Raw genomic sequence first — 19,642 nt, 5'->3', positions numbered from 1 at the left:
CTCAGAACATACATTTTTGTGGGGCTCTAAGAGTTGTTTATTAACCATTATTTTACCAAGTATAGTACCAGTCAAAAGTTTGGACACACCTACTCATTTCAGGGTTTTTCATTATTTTTGCTATTTTCTACATTGTAGAATAATAGTGAAGACACCAACATTATGAAATAACACATGGAATCATGTAGTAAACAAAAAAGTATATTTGGGATTCTTCACAGTAGCCACCCTTTGCCTTGATGACAGCTTTGCACACTCTTGGCATTCCCTCAGGCAGCTTCATGAGGTAGTTGCCTGGAATGCATTTCAATTAGCAGGTGTGCCTTGTTAAAAGTTCATTTGTGGAATTTATTTCCTTCCTAATGCATTTGAGCCAATCAGTTGTGTTGTGACAAGGTAGGGGAGGTATGCAGATGATAGCCCTATTTGGTAAAAGACCAAGTTCATATTATGGCAAGAACAGCTCAAATAAGCAAAGAGAAACGACAGTCCATCATTACATTAAGACATGAAAGTTTTAACTTTTTTTTTCAAGTGCAGTCACAAAAACGATCAAGCGCTATGATGAAACTGGTTCTCATGAGAGCCGCCACAGGAAAGGAAGACCCAGAGCCACCTCTGCTGCAGAGGATAATTTCATTAGAGTTACCAGCCTCAGATTGCAGCCCAAATAAATGCTTTACAGAGTTCAAGTAAAAGACTAATTTCAACATCTGTTCAGAGGAGACTGCGTGAATCAGGCCTTCATGGTCGAATAGCTGCAAAGCAACCACTACTAAAGGACACCAATAAGAAGAAGAGACTTGCTTGGGCCAAGAATCACGAGCAATGGACATTAGACCGGAGGAATTCTGTCCTTTGGTCTGATGAGTCCAAATTTGACATTTTTGGTTCCAACTGACATCTTCGTGAGATGCAGAGTAAGTGAACGGATGATCTCTGCATGTGTGGTTCCCACGATGAAGCATGGAGGAGGAGATGTGATGGTGTGTGGGTGCTTTGCTGGTGACAATGTCAGTAATTTAGAATTTGAGGCACACTTAACCAGCATGGCTACCACAGCATTCTGCAGCGATACACCATCCCATCATCTGGTTTGCACGTAGTGGGACTGTCATTTGTTTTTTTAACAGGACAATGACCCAAAACACACCTCCAGGCTGTGTAAAGGCTTTTTGACCAAGAGGGAGAGTGGTCGGGTGCTGTATCAGATGACCTGGCCTCCACAATCACCCGACCTCAACCCAATTGAGATGGTTTGGGATGAGTTAGACCTCAGAGTGAAGGAATGCAGCCAGCAAGTGCTCAGCATATGTGTAAACTCCATCAAGATTGTTGGAAAAGCATTCCTCATGAAGCTGGTTGAGAGAATGCCAAGACTGTGCAAAGCTGTCATCAAAGCAAACGGTGTCTACTTTGAATAGTCTCAAATATAAAATGCATTTAGATTTGTTTAACACATTTTTGGTTACATGATTCCATATGTGTTATTTCCTAGTTTTCATGTTTTCACTATTATTCTACAATGTAGAAAATAGTAAAAATAAAGAAAAACCCTTGAATGAGTAGGTGTGTCCAAACGTTTGACTGGTACTGTATATTGACAGAAAACACACCTCTTGTGCACCAAAGACCCGGGGAAGAGTTGCAGGGTAAGAGAAGAATGTGCCTATGTAAAAGCTATGAAAAAAAAGGAGTAGCTTGCCACATGTTAGATTTTTTTTTTGAAGTAGCTCTCATGCTAGAAAAGGTTAGAGACCCGTGGTCATACAATCTAGGAGTCTGTTTTGAGCAGACACCGTAGTTATAAGAAATAATCCTCTCGGGGGCAGTGTGAAACAATGTCTGAGCATTCATATAGAATTTACGGGACCATCAACACTACTTGTATGTTTTTATAGGTACAGTATATTAATATTACATTGTACTAAAGCAGTCTATTGAAGCCTGTTTTAAGTTTGAATCTCTAGTTGATTAATCATCTTCCTGAATAACAAGGGGTTGTGTACTCCCTATGTTCAATTATAAATCCTACACAGTTACATTTCCTTGGTGTATAACCTTAACCATGACTTGCGGCTGAGGAGGAGGTGGTTGAGGAGAAAATGAATGGCTTTGTGTATGCCAGTGGCATCTGCTTGTCCATAGCCAACTTTATAGGTCACTTTCTAATCTGTTGTCAACGCCATTAGCGTTCCTCTGTGAAATGATTGACCTCTTCCAATGCGCAAGCGTCCATGTTTACGCCTTCTTCTAGATGTGCCAACTGAATCACTATTCAATCTTTTGGTGTTTTTTCCCCCCTTGAATGTATCAACATTTCGTTAATGAGTATTTGTGATGTCTAGTCTCATGTTCATTCATATTCTGTGTAGACTACCCATCAGAATGAAAGGACACTGGGTTTTTATTCCGTCTCTGACAACAGTGGTTGCATGTGTCGCATAGCAGAGTCAATGCGTTACATTTGATGCCTGCTACTATTAATTAGCTCCATTAATAACGTTTGCATTCAGCTGTGTGTGGGCCTGAGTGGCCAGAGGGTGAGACAGGGCCACAGGGGTCACTCAGAGGAAACATCTCTCTCTCAGACCTTACAATGGCTTCTTTGGGAGGGTGGCAGTGCTTTCGTCCTCAAAGCCTTTGTGATGTCTAATATTTATGTATTTTGATGAATGCGAAAGTTGCATCATATGCATTTTCTGAACCGCTACATGAATAGACTCCCATGACGATATTGCTGGTCTGAATGAGTCAGTCTCTGTGGTTTACAACGAGAAAACCCAGTGAGTCAACTAGAGGCAGATTGGGACTGCAAGATAAATAGACAGACGAGTCAGTGAAGATCACACAGGCTATTGTATGCAGGTGGGAGTCATCAGGTTGGTATTGACCCCTGGGTGACCCTGCTGTAATGGGTCTGCTAAGATGTTCTACTGAAACCTGTCCAGATAGCAAACACAACCAGCCAGTTAGGTGTCTGTAATCCCATCATCTGTAGTACGTACTACTTAATCAACACTATACAGTACTAACAAAGTCACACAGGAATAAACTAAATATGGAGGAGCTAGGCCTATTATTAGCCTAAGAGCTCAATATTTTACAACGCTTACACTGTAGTACAGTGACTATAATTGCCTATTTCTGTGTGTTGATTGCTACCATCAATGGTTGGCTGTGTGTGTTCCATTCAGACTGACTCTGGTAAATCACAAAAGGCAACTTATTCTCTATATAGTGCACTACTTTTGACGAGAGCCCTGTGGGCCCTGGTCAAGAGGAGTGCACTTTAAAAGGAATAGGGTGCCATTTGGGACACGTGCCGACTCTTGTCTACTTTCAAAGCTATGTTTCCTCAAGCTTTGCTCCCCGTCCTGCCCTCCCAACGAGTTTTCCCGTCCAATACCTGGCTGGGAGGTGTTGATGAGCTGATAAAGGAGCTCGCTCTCTATATACCCACACAGCTGGGCAAACTCAGCTGTGAGGAATTACTCCTCAATCAATAACCAATACTAACACAGCAGGAACTCCAAACTTCAGGAACAAATTTTGGAACACTTATTTTCTCAGTAAAAAAAAAAAAATGCATAATGCATTTGGTCGAACATGAATGAGAAGCATGGTACACTGTTAAACACATCACACTTTATAAATGTATAGCTGCGACGCAACACGTCTGTGTTTCTTAACTGACTTGCCTAGTTAAATAAAAAATAATGACCTCTAAACTAAGACCAAAATGGGATCCTAGTTGGAAAAGTGTGTTTAATAGATTCACATTCGTCAGCATTGAAAAACACATTTATTTAATGTCGTCTGTACCATGGGAGACGGTAAACAATAATATAGCATGCAGACATGTAGACATTTTATAAACACAGTGTACAAAAATAAACGCATAACATTTTTCTGCACGTAAATGGTAGGCCTATATGACGCAATGACATAAGTGTAAAACCACACAATGTTCAAAAACATGAAACAAAAGAAAATGCTAAATGTGGCATGTCTGAATTTACAGTTGGTCGCCATATCAAAATATTATGATAATAACCCCTATAGTGGAGAACCCATATGATTGTAGTGGACATTAGGGTCCTAAAACAACTGAGTGAAAACATGACATTGTCACATAAAACCATGCAATGTTACAAATAATGTACCTCAATACTACCTTCTAAAACGTCAATCTGACCTTGCTTGCTAGAGCCATTCTGCACACACTGAATCTCAGTCAGGCATGGATCCTTTAGTGTTTTCCAAATTATTCTCATTTAATTTCTGAATTTCCGGGTAGGTTTTAATGTTTTTATTACTGTAGGCCTACATGCATCTGTAGTTTAAGGAGTGTATAGTTTTTCAAAAATGCACGTTTCCTTGTCCCACGTTTCCTTGTCCCTGTCTCAAGGTTGTGGACTTATATCACTGGTGTGGTTTCTCTCGTCGTCTGAAGAGCAATCCGATGAGTTGTACAGGAAGTTGCCACCGTCATCATCGTCACTGTCCCCGAAGTCTCTTATTCTGTTACTTTTTGCAGAACCAGTCTTTTGATAATCCGTTTTTTCCTGTCCGTCAGATTTCTCCTGGCCGTTTTTGTTGTTTTTCTTATTCTCTGCCTCCTGCGCGGCTTGCTCTTTGGCCTTCTTGCTCCGTTTCCACTTCATCCGCCTGTTCTGGAACCAAATTTTCACCTGAAAATGAAAATAAAAAATATTTATGAGGCAATGTTTTGAAAAAAAAAATGTTATTCAATTATTAATTGGCCGTTTTGTAATACGCGTAAGCGCCGTGCGTAATGGGCACCTCCAGCACCACCTGACTTGACTATATAACACACAACTAAATAACAGTGTAAAACTGATTGAATAGCCTAATAGTGGTATGTTTTACAATGTCTCTCAAACAAACATGTATTTGTTGGAAATGTAGCTCTTATATACCTGCGTTTCCGTCAGCATCAAGGATGTAGCCACTTCAAAGCGCTTTGGTCGCGACAGATACTTATTTAGTTTGAATTGATGCTCCAGCTCCAGGAGCTGCTGACTTGTGAATGCAGTCCTTGGTCTTCTGCACTTTCCAAGCAAGTTTGATTGGGCCTGAGCTAGAAAACAAAATATAAGTCAATTTCTTGTAATAAGGTCAAGAAAAAAGCATGACACCGGGCGTGCATGTTTTTACATTAGGAATATTCACGCATTTGGATGCATTATTCGATAGGCAGTATATAGCAGACCTAGGCTATATTAATAATCCTTATATGCCTGCAAAACGGAGGAATAATAGGCATATGGGTCCTAATTGAGATAGCAATTTCATTTAAACCTATGATATTGGCTTGCAAGATACAATTTTGTAATAAGCAAATTGAAAAACAAACGGTAATAATTTTAGGTTAAAATGGGGAATTTGTTGCTGAATAGCGAAAATAGCGAAAAGCTTGAACTGAAACCGATTTAAATTGAACATATATAGAGACCACATAGCCTTTGGGATAAAAAAAATGTCTGCGTTTATGCACACTGCCTCCTCAAGAAACAGTACGAGTTCCGGTTCAAAATTGCCAAAATATTGTTAGAGCCAACATCTAACATTGCCATAGAATAAGTACTCAATGAGACCTAAGCTATTTGCCACCTCATTTTGAACAAATCTGTTAAAACGAACAGGAACAAAAAGGCAGTATCTGGTGAGCAAACAGTGTGTCGGCTGTGGGTTTCACACTCTTCTGTCACTTTCCCACTGTCCATTATCTGTCCATTTTAGTTCCTCTCTGAAAACCTATCACCCTCTCTCCTCTCACTCAAACAGCCTTTTTGGCTGGGAACATTTCTTCAAGTCACGGGGCCATAATATAAAGGCATCAATGGATCAATAATGTAAAATGCATGAATTTACTCGCCACGTGTAAAGCAAAAACAATTATTTATTAGAAGTACAAAAATAATGTAAAAGCATAGACGACAAAAACGATGAAAAATAAACAGGTATACTCACAATACTCACAGTTAAAATCGGGCATTTTGGGTAGCATCATTCCCGCTGTGGAGACTCGCAGCCAGTGGTCGAGCTGAAAGGTCCCGGCAGACAGTTTGAGGGAGTCACTGGGATGGTGGTGATGGGACCCATGAGGATATGAATAGGACAGGGCAGGGTGCTGCCCGAGGGAGTAGGTATACATGGGGTGGCCGTAGAGAGCCTGGGGAGGGATCCCTGCGCTACTCTGTGGATGTAATCCAACAATACTGTGGGGACTGTTCAAGAAGCCCGGTTTAGGAATCAAACCACAGGAGGAAATCCTCGGTGGAGACGGAGTCTCAGTCCTTAAAGAGTCGGCATTCAATTCTGAGGCTTGTACACTTCCGGACGATGAAATGGAAGAGGAGGATAAAGAAGTCACAAGCGCAAGCGGAGATGTCTGCACCTTCGGCGGGTCAACAGCGAGAAGCGCATCGATGCGGAAATTTGTAGATTTCTCCATTTGAACCAGTGTCCCCGTCGTTTGCAGACGTTGAACAGTTAGTTGCCTATCAAAACGATGTTGAAGTGTCGTTGTTGTTCCACCTCTCAAAGTTTTGATCTCGGTTAAAGTGTGAACGGTGAAACTCCACATGACACTTCATTCCTATTCGGTAGGGGATTGGTTCCACCCATTTGGCATGGAGTTGTCCCATTGGTCAATTCAAGACATGTTCACGGTGCGTTTTTTTCTGCACATTGCATACCTCTCCAATAAATGAACCGCCCCACTTTAGTTGTTGTTTTTAAATAAGTTTAAAAAATCATATTTTCATTTATACAAGGAAAATTATCGAAATGTTGCATAAAACGGATACATTTAAGAATTTTTTTTGAGAGCTTGTATTGACATTATTTCGAGTTACAGTATGTAACTTTAATTTAATTCCACTGTGAATACTTCAACGCCTGGTGATTGCAACCATAGGAAACTATTTAAATGTTTTTTTTTTGTGTGTACATCTTTGTGAAGAGAATCGTTTGCCATTCACCGTAGTGCCAAGGGCTCGTTATTGTAGACTACAATATATATTTATTTATTTCTGCAATGTAAGACAATGGGTGGGCATCGAGGGCAATTCCAATTTTCGACATTGTCGCATGCATTTCATTAGGCCTACATTTTGCCCCACAACCATGTAGGCCTATTCAATATTTTGGATTTTCATGGTTTATCTAGCCTACGTTTTCGTGATTTTGGTAATGACATACATATTCCCCAAAATATTTTGGATGAGGCCTATACAGTAGCATAATAGTAGCATTTTGTTATGTCTGAAAACGTATGCCTTCATCGCGCCATGCAATACATATTCCTCCCCCCGAAAGTTTAACGTCACAAATGAAAAACTGTGTCTATGCATGACCCGGAGATCTTACGAGCCCAACTGGGAAGTCTAGCTAAGAGCCTGCCTTATGCCACTACCCAAACCCGAGAGATCGAAAAGTCCTACATTTTCTGCTCTGTCCCACAATATAAATGTGAAATGTAGGCCTAACTGTCTTGATATCATGGAGTGCATAGCCTCCCGGAACCCTGAAAAAATAAAGGTTATATGATGACTGGAGTTTTTTTTTGTGTGTTCTGGGATGAACTCAATGCAACACATTTTCATTTTTTAACTCCTTTAATTATATTTGACTTTTCAAAGTGTATTAAATTATAAAATATTTCTAATTAGGGTAAGACCATATATATTTGAAGATTCTGAACTGACCTAGCTGCCCCCTGGATCAATTCCTTTATGTCTCGGCTTGCAGCTGCTAAATACACACCCCGCCTCATGCTGTAGACTTCGTTTTCCAAGAAAACATTCAAAACCACGACACATTTTTGAGATTTTAGGCTCTAATGTATGGCAATTATTGAAACGCAATTATGAAAAGTGCACTAATTGTCATCAATTGAGACAAAAATGTGTGAAAAATCCGTAGTAGCCGGATACAATTGAGCGCACAAAATAGGAAGCATAGATTAGTTAGTTATTTGAGCTATATGCTCCGTGTAGGCCTATAGCTCTGGGGTGGTTGCCTTTTGGTCTAATAAGCCACTTAATGTTAATGGAAGAAGAGGTCAAGATGAGAATTATTGACACCCTGTTGCCCTTAACTTGTCTCCCAATAAAGCTGATTAGTTTTTGTCAATTCATCAGCTAACCACTCTCTTGGGAACGGCGCAGACGTTTATTTGCTCTGGGGAAATCAACAAGTCACTGGGTAGTTCCAAGTAAAGGATCACCATTTAATTGGAAACCTTGATAATATCATGACCGATTACGGAATAATAGCTGAGTCTTAGATTGATGTGTGGCATCATGTAAAGTGAATCCACGTATGCACCACAAAATTAGAAGGCTTAAACCTGAACCTAAAAGTTAATCAAATAATGGCATTGGGGTTATCTTGATATGACTTTTATCTCGCTCAGGCCTCAGATAATTTTCTCCTTTCGACATTTCGAACATGGATTAATTTGTATTTTTTTATGATGAGCTTTGAGATCCATTAAGAAAACGTTTTGACAGTCCAATTTCGGTAGTTTTGGAATTTATGAACAGCATCTGTGCCTTCTGAATCACTAAAACATCTCGCTTTCATTATTTTCTTAATATCTTAACAGTGCCACACCGTTAGATCTGTGCTTTGTCCCCACCCCCGTTTTAATTTCATTAAGGGGCCACATGAATATTTCTATTAAAGCACCAGTGAAATATGAAGCCATTTACTATTGGCCTGCACCAATCACGGAGATTTATTCCCCTTTTTCATCACATCAACAGGAGGTAAAATTAATATGGCACCCTGAGATGGAAGAGGACCCTAAAACTCCAGTCTTTCCTGAAAGGTGTTCATTTGCGCCGTAATTACTTTCACAATTAACTAAAATACAAATCAAAGTGACAAATCGAGATAGTTTATATATTAATTACTCTCGGTAAATGTGTTCATTGTGAAAATGCAATTTAAAGGGGACCTGCACTGTCTCTTCTATTGCAATAAACACATTCAATTTAATTGGCACAAATGACCACTGGCTTGAAATGTATAGGACTGTTTTTAAGCACATTTGTGGCACATAATCATTTTCTCAATGTCATTTGTTGAGGAAGCAGAGCAGGCCTATTTCTTTCTATATAAGACCTTGGACGATAGACTCCATTACTGAATATCATTAGTGGGAAGATTACATTCTGCAAGACCTGTGCATATGCTTTTTGTAGACTGCTGGACCTGAGTAGAGATCTAATTTCTCTGCAACACACGCAATATGTCTAAACGTCCTTCTTGAAATTCAGTATTGCTGGCTAATTTGTTGGAGACGTGCCATCAATTTTGTTTGGCTGCAGAGAACTATTGATCATTTATCTCAATGTCCTTCAGCATGGTGACATGAACCACTCAATAGAATGTAACTTGTGCTATAGGCCTATTATAATGCAGATCTTGTTTTATTTTGGAGGAAAATAGCAGTCGTTTTTAAGGATCTTATAAAAAAAATGACCAATTGCAATGGCCTAATAATTTATTTTCAGTAAACATCCAATGAATGAAAATTATTCAAAACTTGAAAAGTTTTATTCAAAATTGTTGATAATTTTCTTTCTAAGATAAATATCCATTATTGTTAATAGTGCAACATTGTTAAAAATAAATTATTATTATCCATATTGGTGTTATTGTTGTTTAGGCCAATCACATCGTCATAAACAACAAGTAGCCTAGGCCAATCATCAACACCACCATCCACTTCCGTCATCAACCTATAGTCTGCTGGAATTATACCCTTAAAAAGTTATAGGTTTACCTTTCTGTAATCCAACGTGTTTACGGTGAAACTATTTTATTTCATGAACCCAACGAACATTTTCAATTACATGGAGTGACGGTCAAATCAGTCTGCTTTCGTGTTGTAAAATTTCAACCAAACGAGATGACGCGAGATAGGCCATTCATTCCGCCATGACACGAGACACCGTGATTGGCGATCTGAAATGTTGTCGAGGGAATCTTCGAAAGTTTGTTTCCAATTGACAATGGAATTGATTCATTGTGCACCTGTCAAAGTGTTAAGCAACCATGTTTATTATTTAATATAATTACTTTACAGATCTTCGAACCTGGCTATTTTAAGTTATTAGGCCGACGTTTTCTTTTTTTCTGAAGGAGTGCTATTTGTTTATTTGTTTTTGCAGAAGCAGCAGCTGGTCAACCTGTATGCTAATAAGAAATCTCGCTGTGATTTGTTATTTAATTAATATATTGCCTTCATGGATTTTTAAACACAAGCAAAGAAAATAATAACTAATGGATGTGACAAAACAGGGCGCTATTTAAATTTAATAAAGAATAAAGTGCACTTGTTCAGCACAATTAATGTTCATTGCCTTCTGCTCAAAAGCAATACATTGATGATGACGCAGTTGAGTATGATTAACACTATCACTGTTTAGACTTTTACATCAAGTGTTTTTAAGAAAAAAATATACTAACATTTGCACCCCCTAAAGCGTCTTTTTTATCCATTAGCAAACTGCAATGAATTTCCTTGAGGAGCATCCATCACCCAAAAACCCGTTTCTCCTTATTTTCTGTCAAGCCTTTCCATTTTGTATTCAGGGGAAATGTAGTGACGTGACATCCCACAGACAGTACATTATGATGATTTATTTTATAAAAAGACACTTCAAACCTGTGTGCTTAAATTGATTAGATTAGATGTAGCTACAACACCATGCAGTCCTTCCATTTTTCAACGCTGAATTAATCTTTGACAGGCCAGAGGTTTATGGTATCTTGAAATGTGTACCTCTAGTCCTGATCTTGATGTCTTGACTTGGTCCTGAGACAAAAACAAGGAAACATGTATAAGCACAAAATATGAGGCCGTAATGGGTGCCTTTATCCTTTGTCCATTACTTTGGCAACTCTAAACAGCTAACTTACCACTTGTGATTTGTCCACGTTAAGCGATTGTTCAGCTGTGCAGTGTGAATGTGTTGATAAGTTTTCATGGAAGTGTTTAAGACAGAAATTATTGTGGGGGTGAGCAGGTAAACTGAAAACTTGATGTCTGAAATTTCTGCAGATCACTGTAACAATAAAATAATGAAAATGTCTTGACAATGATATACTGTATGACTTTTAATTGCACATAAAATGGCACAAATGATTGACCTTCTTTGACTTAATGGAGGGTGGAAAGTGGCTTAAGTATCTCAGGAGAATTACTGGATTAGCTCTTTATATCTCTTTTCACACAGAAAAAGGATTACATCAATCAATCCTTCTGAACAGAAATGGGAGATTGAGGGAACAGTAGTATTGGTCATCAAAATTGTTAAAAGGTTTTAAAAACAATTCTAATAACTGCAACAGTTGGACAATGGATCCAAACTTTTAGAATTGTAAAAATCCTTCCGATATTGACTGAATTATAGCACAGACAAATAATGAATGGAGGTTAGGGATTCAATTTAATGTAAAACGTCACCTTCTTAGAATACACTCGTATATATTGTGTTTATATTTTGTGTTAAAAGACAATTATTTCCATAAATACAATGGGGTATGTGCATTATGAAGAAATTAACATAAACAGGTGGAACAGGGCTGTAACCACAAAAAGCATGCTCTATTTAGGACAGTGACTGTAGTATATATGAGGCTAGCTCTTGATCATGACTCTCAGTTCCATTACACATAAGAGTCATTGGATGAAAGCACAACCTGTATGGGGGAGTTTTGTTTAGAGCCCCAACCCTCAATCTGAACATTAACATGCGTTGCTTGAGGTATGGTTTTGGAAGCATAAGGACCGTCGTATCTTTCATATCAGCAAGAAGTTATTGTCAAAAAACAAAAGGTTCAATTGATACACACCTTGCTAGGCTTAGTGTTTCCATATATCCATGTTACAGCGATTGTTTACAGAAAACAGAAGGAAGACCAGCGCTAATTAGCTTTCTAGCATGCTCCAAACACATGTGGGTAAGAATACCATGGGAAGTGTAGCAGAAGTGTAGTCTAGTTGGATGGAGGCACCCATAGCTGTATGGATCTATGCAAAACTACTACAGTAAGTGAATCTTTTTTATTGGAAGGATTCTTTCTCGCTGATGAAAGATAAGGGCCATAAGCTTCCAAAGACATATCACAGAAGATCAATCAAATGGTATGTTTGCAGATATATTCAATCACTCCCTATCCCAGTCTGCTGTCGCCACATACTTCAAGATGGCCACCATTGTTCCTGTACCCAAGAAGGCAAAGATAACTGAACTAAATTACTACCGCCCCGTAGTACTCACTTCTATCATCATGAAGTGCTTTGAGAGACTAGTCAAGGATCATATCACCTCCACCTTACCGGCCACCCTAGACCCACTTCAGTTTGTATACCGCCCCAACAGGTCCACAGACGATGCAATCACCATCACACTGCACACTGCCCTGTGCAATTGGGTCCTGGACTTTCTGTTGGGCCTCCCCCAGGTGGTGAAGGTAGGAAACAACATCTCCACTTCGCTGATCCTCAACACTGGGGCCCCACAAGGGTGCGTGCTCAACCCCCTCCTGTACTCCCTGTTCACCCACGATTGTGTGGCCATTACCAACAACAACGAGACAGCCTACAGGGAGGAGGTGAGGGCAATCGGAGTGTGGTGTCGGGAAAACAACCTCTCACTCAATGTCAACAAAACAAAGGAGAAGATCATGGACTTCAGGAAACAGCAGAAGGAGCACCCCCCCCCCCCCCCCCCCCCCCTCGGCACTCCCCCATCCACATCGAAGGGACAGCAGTGGTGAAGGTGTAAAATTAAGTTCCTCGGCGTACACATCACAGACAAACTGAAATGGTCCACCCACACAGACAGTGTGGTGAAGAAGGTTCAATAGTGCCTCTTCAACCTCAGGAGGCGAAATAAATTTGTCTCGTCACCCAAAACCCTGACAAACTTTTACAGATGCACAATCGAGAGCATCCTGTCGGGCTGTATCACAGGCTCTCCAGAGGGTGTTGTGGTCTGCACAACGCATCACCGGGGGGCAAACTACCTGCCCTCCATGACACCTACAGTACCTGATGTCACAGGAAGGCCAAAAAGATCATCAAGGACAACAACCACCCGAGCCACTGCCTGTTCACACCGCTACCATCCAGAAGGCGAGGTCAGTACAGGTGCATCAAAGCTGGGACCGAGAGACTCAAGGCCATCAGACTACTAAACAGCAATCACTAACTCAGAGAGGCTGCTGAGTTAGTGACTGGCCACTTAAAAAAATGGATCACTAGTCACTTTAAATAATGTCACTTTAATGTTTACATATCTTACATTACTCATATCACATGTATATACTGTTTTTATACCATCTGTTGCACCTTGCCTATGCCGCTCAGCCATCGCTCATCCATATATTTATATGTACATATTCTCATTCACCCCTTCAGATGTGTGTGTATTAGGTAGTTGTTGGGAAATTGTTAGATTACTTGTTCGATATTACTGCACTGTCAGAAACTAGAAGCATAAGCATTTCGCTACACTCGCATTAACATCTGCTAACCATGTGCATGTGACCAATAACATTTGATTTGATGACATGATTATTAACACTGTTAAACTTTAAAAACAGCATTGGGATTGTAGTTCACATGAGGTAGTAGCGGGCAAAGCTAATGGCTGAAAATGGCAGAATGCAGCCTAGAGTTTGAGAGCTAATATGACGCCTACCTACACCTGCGCTGTCGAGACTGCCTCATTAATTTTGTTGTCAAATTCTGTTGCATAATTCAACAAGTGTGTCAATAGCAGGATAATCCAGGTGTCATTTTCGTTAGTTGCTTACATTTCAGTGCATCTAATTTGTAATTTGTAAACATTTCAACTGTATTAAATTAAACTTTTTCAATTCCACAAAAAAATGAAAACTCATTAAAATAAAGTTATTTCTTTCTTATCTTTCTTGTGATGTAAGTTCCCCGACTAAGCATTCTTATAGACGAGTCTATTTCAACCATTACCAGAGTTTTTGGACAGGTCATTAAAACGTTTCTGTGGTCAAAACGTCAACGAAAAAACGACAGGCACAAGCAAGAGGAAGAATGAGTCGCAGGAGTAAAATATAAGCAATCAATCCAGCGAGATTTAAGTGCCAAGTAGATTTTGGACCCCTCCAACACAGGAAATACTATAGATGGGTGAAACATACAGATAGTCAGGTGGGCGGGGCATGCATGTTGCTAATGAACAGCAGCAGTTTCAAGTCCACTCCTAAATAAGACAGCCAGGGTCATATGCACAAGTAATTTAGATAAACCTGTATAATAAAACAATATGTTTAAGGTTTGGATATCTTTCCATTCATAAATGTACACTATTAATGCATCTAACATTGTATTCATATTACATACAAAATGGCTTCCAACACTCTACTCAGCAAACTGGATGCAGTCTATCACAGTGCCATCCGTTTTGTCACTAAAGCACCTTATACCACCCACCACTGCGACTTGTATGCGCTAGTCGGCTGGCCCTCGCTACATATTCGTCGCCAGACCCACTGGCTCCAGGTCATCTACAAGTCCATGCTAGGTAAAGCTCCGCCTTATCTCAGCTCACTGGTCACGATGGCAACACCCATCCGTAGCACGCGCTCCAGCAGGTGTATCTCACTGATCATCCCTAAAGCCAACACCTCATTTGGCCGCCTTTCGTTCCAGTACTCTGCTGCCTGTGACTGGAACGAATTGCAAAAATCGCTGAAGTTGGAGACTTTTATCTCCCTCACCAACTTCAAACATCAGCTATCTGAGCAGCTAACCGATCACTGCAGCTGTACATAGTCTATTGGTAAATAGCCCGCCCTTTTTCACCTACCTCATCCCCATACTGTTTTTATTTATTTACTTTTCTGCTCTTTTGCACACCAATATCTCTACCTATACATGACCATCTGATCATTCATCACTCCAGTGTTAATCTGCAAAATTGTAATTATTTGCCTACCTCATGCCTTTTGCACACATTGTATATAGACTCCCCCTTTGTTTTCTACTGTGTTATTGACTTGTTAATTGTTTACTCCATGTGTAACTCTTTGTTGTCTGCTCACACTGCTATGCTTTATCTTGGCCAGGTCGCAGTTGCAAATGAGAACTTGTTCTCAACTAGCCTACCTGGTTAAATAAAGGTGAAATAAAAAATAAATAAATAAAAATATTGCATATCACAGACCTATATATATTTTCTCTCTCTTCTTTAGAGATAGCTGAAGTTGAACTAGGCCTATTGTATACTCTAATGTCTATTGCAGTATAAATAATATTAGCATACTGTATGTCAGTGGTTCCCAACCTTTTTCAATTACTGTACCACCAACTGAATTTTGCTCGGCTCGGGGGACCGCCTCTTGTGCATTTTACCTCATGCATCTCATAAATCTTCTCAAGTACCCCCTGTGGATTGTCGAAGTACCCACAGGGGTCCTAGTACCCCTGGTTAAGAACCACTGCTGTATGTTGATTTGAATTCGTAGCAAATCCATTGAAAATCCACTCTGCTTCCTGTTGCTCCCGGGACCAAGACACAATTGCACCAGCTGAAGAGGATCCAATGAGAGGACCAAGAATGCCAAAGGGAGTTTTGTTGACATTGCATTCAGCTAATAGCATTTGAGCATTGAAACGAGCGTCCAATCGGATTTCATTATTCTGAAGAGGCTGATGTATTCGTTTATGTAGTGTTTCTGGAAAGAAGGGGAGAAGGAGAAAACAATACATGTTTGTTTAATTTAGTATCGCACAAAAGTCTTATGTACTTTTTCATTTTTTGGTCATTTCATAAATCAAAGGTAATCAACATACAGTTTCTGCATTTTTTTTGTCCAAACTATGTATTGTGTTATAACAAAGATGTCTAAAGAGGATAGACATGATTAGCTAGATAGCTAACGTTAGTAGCTAGAAAGGCGACCTTCCCCCGTAAAGTTAGCCAGCTAACGTTTGCTAACTGGCTAGCTATAATGTCAAAAGAGTCATGTACGCACAAATAAAGTAACTTGGGTCTGTATGTCTGGTGTGATTGAATTTCTGAAGCAGTGACAGACAGACCACCAACAGCGATGTAGACACAAGCTGCTGAGTCATTAACGTTAGCTAATCTATCTAGCTAAGTTAGCTATGTTGGGGAATTGTAGCTACAGTAGCTAGGCAGTTCCACAACCAGTGAAAAGTATATATTTTTTCACGTCTCTTCCACTAATATTGTCGATGTGGGAAGTGTAGCTAACAATTTCACGTGTCTAACTACACGTTGATAATTTAGCTAGCTAGTTCTGGATGGCGTCAAATTGTCAGACCGCCAGCCAGCAAATTAATGGCATGTTTTACTTTCTTTTTCAGATTGCTGTAATACCCACTTTGTAAAGTCCTTAATTGAACCAAGTTAGGGATCTTTCATTGACGGTTCGAAAAATCTAACCATGAGCTTCAGCTTTGAGGGAGATTTCAAAACAAGACCCAAGGTGTCTCTTGGGGGAGCGAGTAAAAAGGTAAGACCACTATGAGATTTATCTTACCTTCTGTATAGAAATGGCTACTGTGCTATTTCTATAGCTAGACAGCTTCTTCACTTAATTTTTCTACTAGTCGTGTCAAGCACAGGAGGTTGGTGGCACCTTAATTGGGGAGAATGGGTTTGTGGTAAAGACTGGAGCGGAATCAGTGGAATCGTATCAAACGCATTAGTGTCCAGGTATTTGATGCCATTCCATTTGCTCCGTTCCGCCTATTATTAGCAGCCTCCACTGGTGTCAAGCTATGTTAATATACTTTGGCTTTCAGGAGGAAAAAGCATCTCTCCTACACCGGACACAAGAGGAAAGGCGAAAAAGAGAGGTAGTCCTTTGTGTGAAACACACTTGTGATGTAAAATCGTCCTACATGAACTTCAAATACAAAGTTGGATTGTAAACCAAACATGATTTAATTTCACTGTGTATTTATTTACTCTGTTTTTCAACTTCAATAAGGATGAAAGACGAAGATTGAAGAACGCTATTGTCATTCAGTCCTATATACGAGGATACCATGACCGAAAACAGCAAGTATGTCTACTAACATGAACTAGCTCATTCTTGGGTGTCTATGCCATACCCTTCCACTCTCACTTATCTTGCCAGCAATCCCATTTCCACAGCCTCGTATTGCTGATGGCAATGTGGATAGATACTTCATTGTGTACACTATCAAATTATCATCCCTATAACTGTCAATGAACTTTGACCCTGCTTTTTTTCCAGTATGCCATCCAGAGGGGCAACTTTGACCGCTGCGTCTGCCAGACACAGTCAGAAGGTGGACCGCCAATGTCCGACGCTGCCAGTCTCAGTCTCCTAACGAGGCAACTCCTTTTTTTCTACAGACAGAGTGAGGATTCACGGAGATTGGTGAGGACCAACATTTTTTGGAAGTGTTGTTACAACTAATTCAAAACTTGTGTAAAATGTGATGTCTTGCATGTGGGAACCTGACGCAACATCTCTGTCTGTGTCTCTGTAGATATGGATTTGTCAGAACCTAGTGAAACACAATGGGCAGTTTTTGAAGCTGCTGACAGGGCCCGAGAGACAGACGTGTGTGTTTCAGATCAAGAGGGTCCTGGGCTCCTGCTGCAGGTAATGGGGCCAACACCAATTCTTCAGGAATGCGTTCTGGGGGGAAGTTTCCCCTAGGTATAGATCTTGGATCAACTTCCCCTCCTCCAATGCTAACCTTAACCATTAGTGGGGAAGAAATGTTAAACTGACCCAATATCCAAGAATGGTATAGCTGTTGAACAAGTTGAAGGGACTAAATTACTTGGTGTTACTTTAGATTGTGAACTTTCATGGTCAAAACACATAGATTCAATGGTTGCAAGGATGCTGAGATATCTGTCCGTAATAAAGAGATGCTCCGCTTTTTTGACACCACACTCCACAAAGCAAGTTCTGCAGTCTCTAGATTTATCTTATCTTGATTATTGTCCAGTCATATGGTCAAGCGCTGCAAAGAAAGACCTAGTTAAGCTGCAGGTGACCCAGAATAGAGTGGCACGTCTTGCTCTTCATTGTAATCAGAGGGCTCATATTAATACTATAAATGACAGTCTTTCTTGGCTAAGAGCTGAGGAAAGACTGCCTGCGTCACTTCTTGTTTTTATAAGAAACATGAATATTACAGGAAATACCCAATTGTTTGCATATTCAAATTACAGACAGCACTGACCCACACTCTTACCCCACCAGACATGCCACCTGGGGTCTTTTCGAGTCCCCAGGTCCAGAACAAATTCAAGGAAATGTACAGTATTATACAGAGCTTTGAGTGCATGGAACTCCCTTCCATCTTATATATCGCAAGGGAACAGCAAACCTGCTTTCAAAAAACAGCAACCCCTCATGGCACAACGCCTCTCCCCCATGTGACCTATTTGTTGTGTGTATGTACTGACATGCATGTGTAATTGATAGATGCGCACACACACACACACTACATGTATTAGTTTTATGTGTGCAAATTGTAAAGTCTTATGTCTGTAATGTCTTTTTCATTATGTGTCAGACCCCAGTAAGACTAGCTGTTGCCATTGGCGTCGGTTGATGGGGATCCTAATTAATCTAATCAAGATCAGCTTCTATGGGCAACTTCACCCTACCGCCATGAATGCATTGAACAAATCAATGAAATATGGGGTTATTACACCCCTATAACAGTGTTTCTCCATCTTTCCTAGACTTCTGCAGACCTGCAAGGATGACAGTTTGAATGTTGCCGTCCCCATGAGGATGCTGGAGATCTTTTCTTCAGAGAGAACTTATCTTCCTGTCCTTGAAGACATGAATTGTGTAGCGTCGTTAATCGAGCAGATTTTGCACTATATGGTACAGAAAGGTAAGTGTCCTGATGGTTTCACTGCTGTTACAGTGCAAAATAAGTTTTTTGTTTGTTGTTAATGCTCACTTTCAAGCCCCATTGAATTTGACCTCTTGCATCTCTCTCTCTCTCTCTCTCTCTCTCTCTCTCTCACTCACTCACTCACTCACTCACTCACTCACTCACTCACTCACTCACTCACTCACTCACTCACTCACTCACTCACTCACTCACTCACTCACTCACTCACTCACTCACTCACTCACTCACTCACTCACTCACTCACTCACTCACTCACTCACTCATTCACCCACACAGGATACTACAGGTCACTTTATATTCTAGTGAATCACAAGCTCCCTTCCAGTCTGGAGTACAGCGATGCTCCCTATGGTGCACACGCTATCCCCTTGGCAAGCACACTGCTGGAGCACACGCTGAAGCCCCTGAACTTTACCTACTCCTCCTGCACTACAGGCGCAAGGTATGTTGAGGTCTCCCCTAGGTACAGATCTAGGATCAGCTTCCCCTCTTCCAATCAATCCTAACCGTAATCATTAAGGCACGGACAGACCAGTAGGATTGCCGAGTGTCTGCCGACCGAGAGTACTTACCTCTGAACAGAGTACCGGCCGGAAACACTTTCAAACCAATTCTACATGTAGAAATGGGCGAAATTGACAGCTGTCAGTTGTCCACCGGCGGGTG

General features: G+C 40.4%; 2 protein-coding genes across 4 annotated transcripts in view; one reads left to right on the top strand and one right to left on the bottom strand.

The window, feature by feature from the left end:
- Positions 1–3,673: 3,673 nt before the first annotated feature.
- mnx1 (motor neuron and pancreas homeobox 1) lies at positions 3,674–6,998 on the bottom strand. Of its 2 annotated transcripts, none has more exons than XM_031835960.1 (3): positions 6,007–6,998; positions 4,944–5,104; positions 3,674–4,694 (listed from the first exon to the last, which is right to left on the bottom strand). In XM_031835960.1, the coding sequence occupies exons 1-3, from the start codon at positions 6,611–6,613 to the stop codon at positions 4,407–4,409; spliced, it is 1,056 nt and encodes a 351-aa protein (XP_031691820.1). In that variant the 5' UTR covers positions 6,614–6,998; the 3' UTR covers positions 3,674–4,406. The 2 variants fall into 2 exon arrangements, with proteins under 2 accessions (XP_031691820.1, XP_020349695.1); XM_020494106.2 differs by having other exon boundaries at positions 3,675–4,694; positions 5,998–6,996.
- Positions 6,999–15,744: 8,746 nt separating this feature from the next.
- The window catches only part of ube3c (ubiquitin protein ligase E3C), a 48,263-nt gene continuing 44,365 nt past the window's right edge, over positions 15,745–19,642 (top strand). The window contains exons 1-8 of one of the 2 annotated variants that reach the window (XM_020494836.2): positions 15,745–15,870; positions 16,421–16,569; positions 16,862–16,915; positions 17,050–17,124; positions 17,320–17,466; positions 17,579–17,694; positions 18,795–18,952; positions 19,253–19,418. In XM_020494836.2, coding sequence (XP_020350425.1) covers positions 16,501–16,569; positions 16,862–16,915; positions 17,050–17,124; positions 17,320–17,466; positions 17,579–17,694; positions 18,795–18,952; positions 19,253–19,418 — 785 coding nt within the window. In that variant the 5' untranslated portion in view covers positions 15,745–15,870; positions 16,421–16,500. The remainder of the gene's footprint in view (positions 15,871–16,420; positions 16,570–16,861; positions 16,916–17,049; positions 17,125–17,319; positions 17,467–17,578; positions 17,695–18,794; positions 18,953–19,252; positions 19,419–19,642) is intronic. The other variant, XR_004211702.1, reaches the window with a different exon arrangement.

This window comes from Oncorhynchus kisutch, linkage group LG11 (genome assembly GCF_002021735.2).
Source record: "Oncorhynchus kisutch isolate 150728-3 linkage group LG11, Okis_V2, whole genome shotgun sequence".
Classification (NCBI taxonomy): domain Eukaryota; kingdom Metazoa; phylum Chordata; class Actinopteri; order Salmoniformes; family Salmonidae; genus Oncorhynchus; species Oncorhynchus kisutch.
This window is presented reverse-complemented; position numbering and strand designations above follow the sequence as displayed.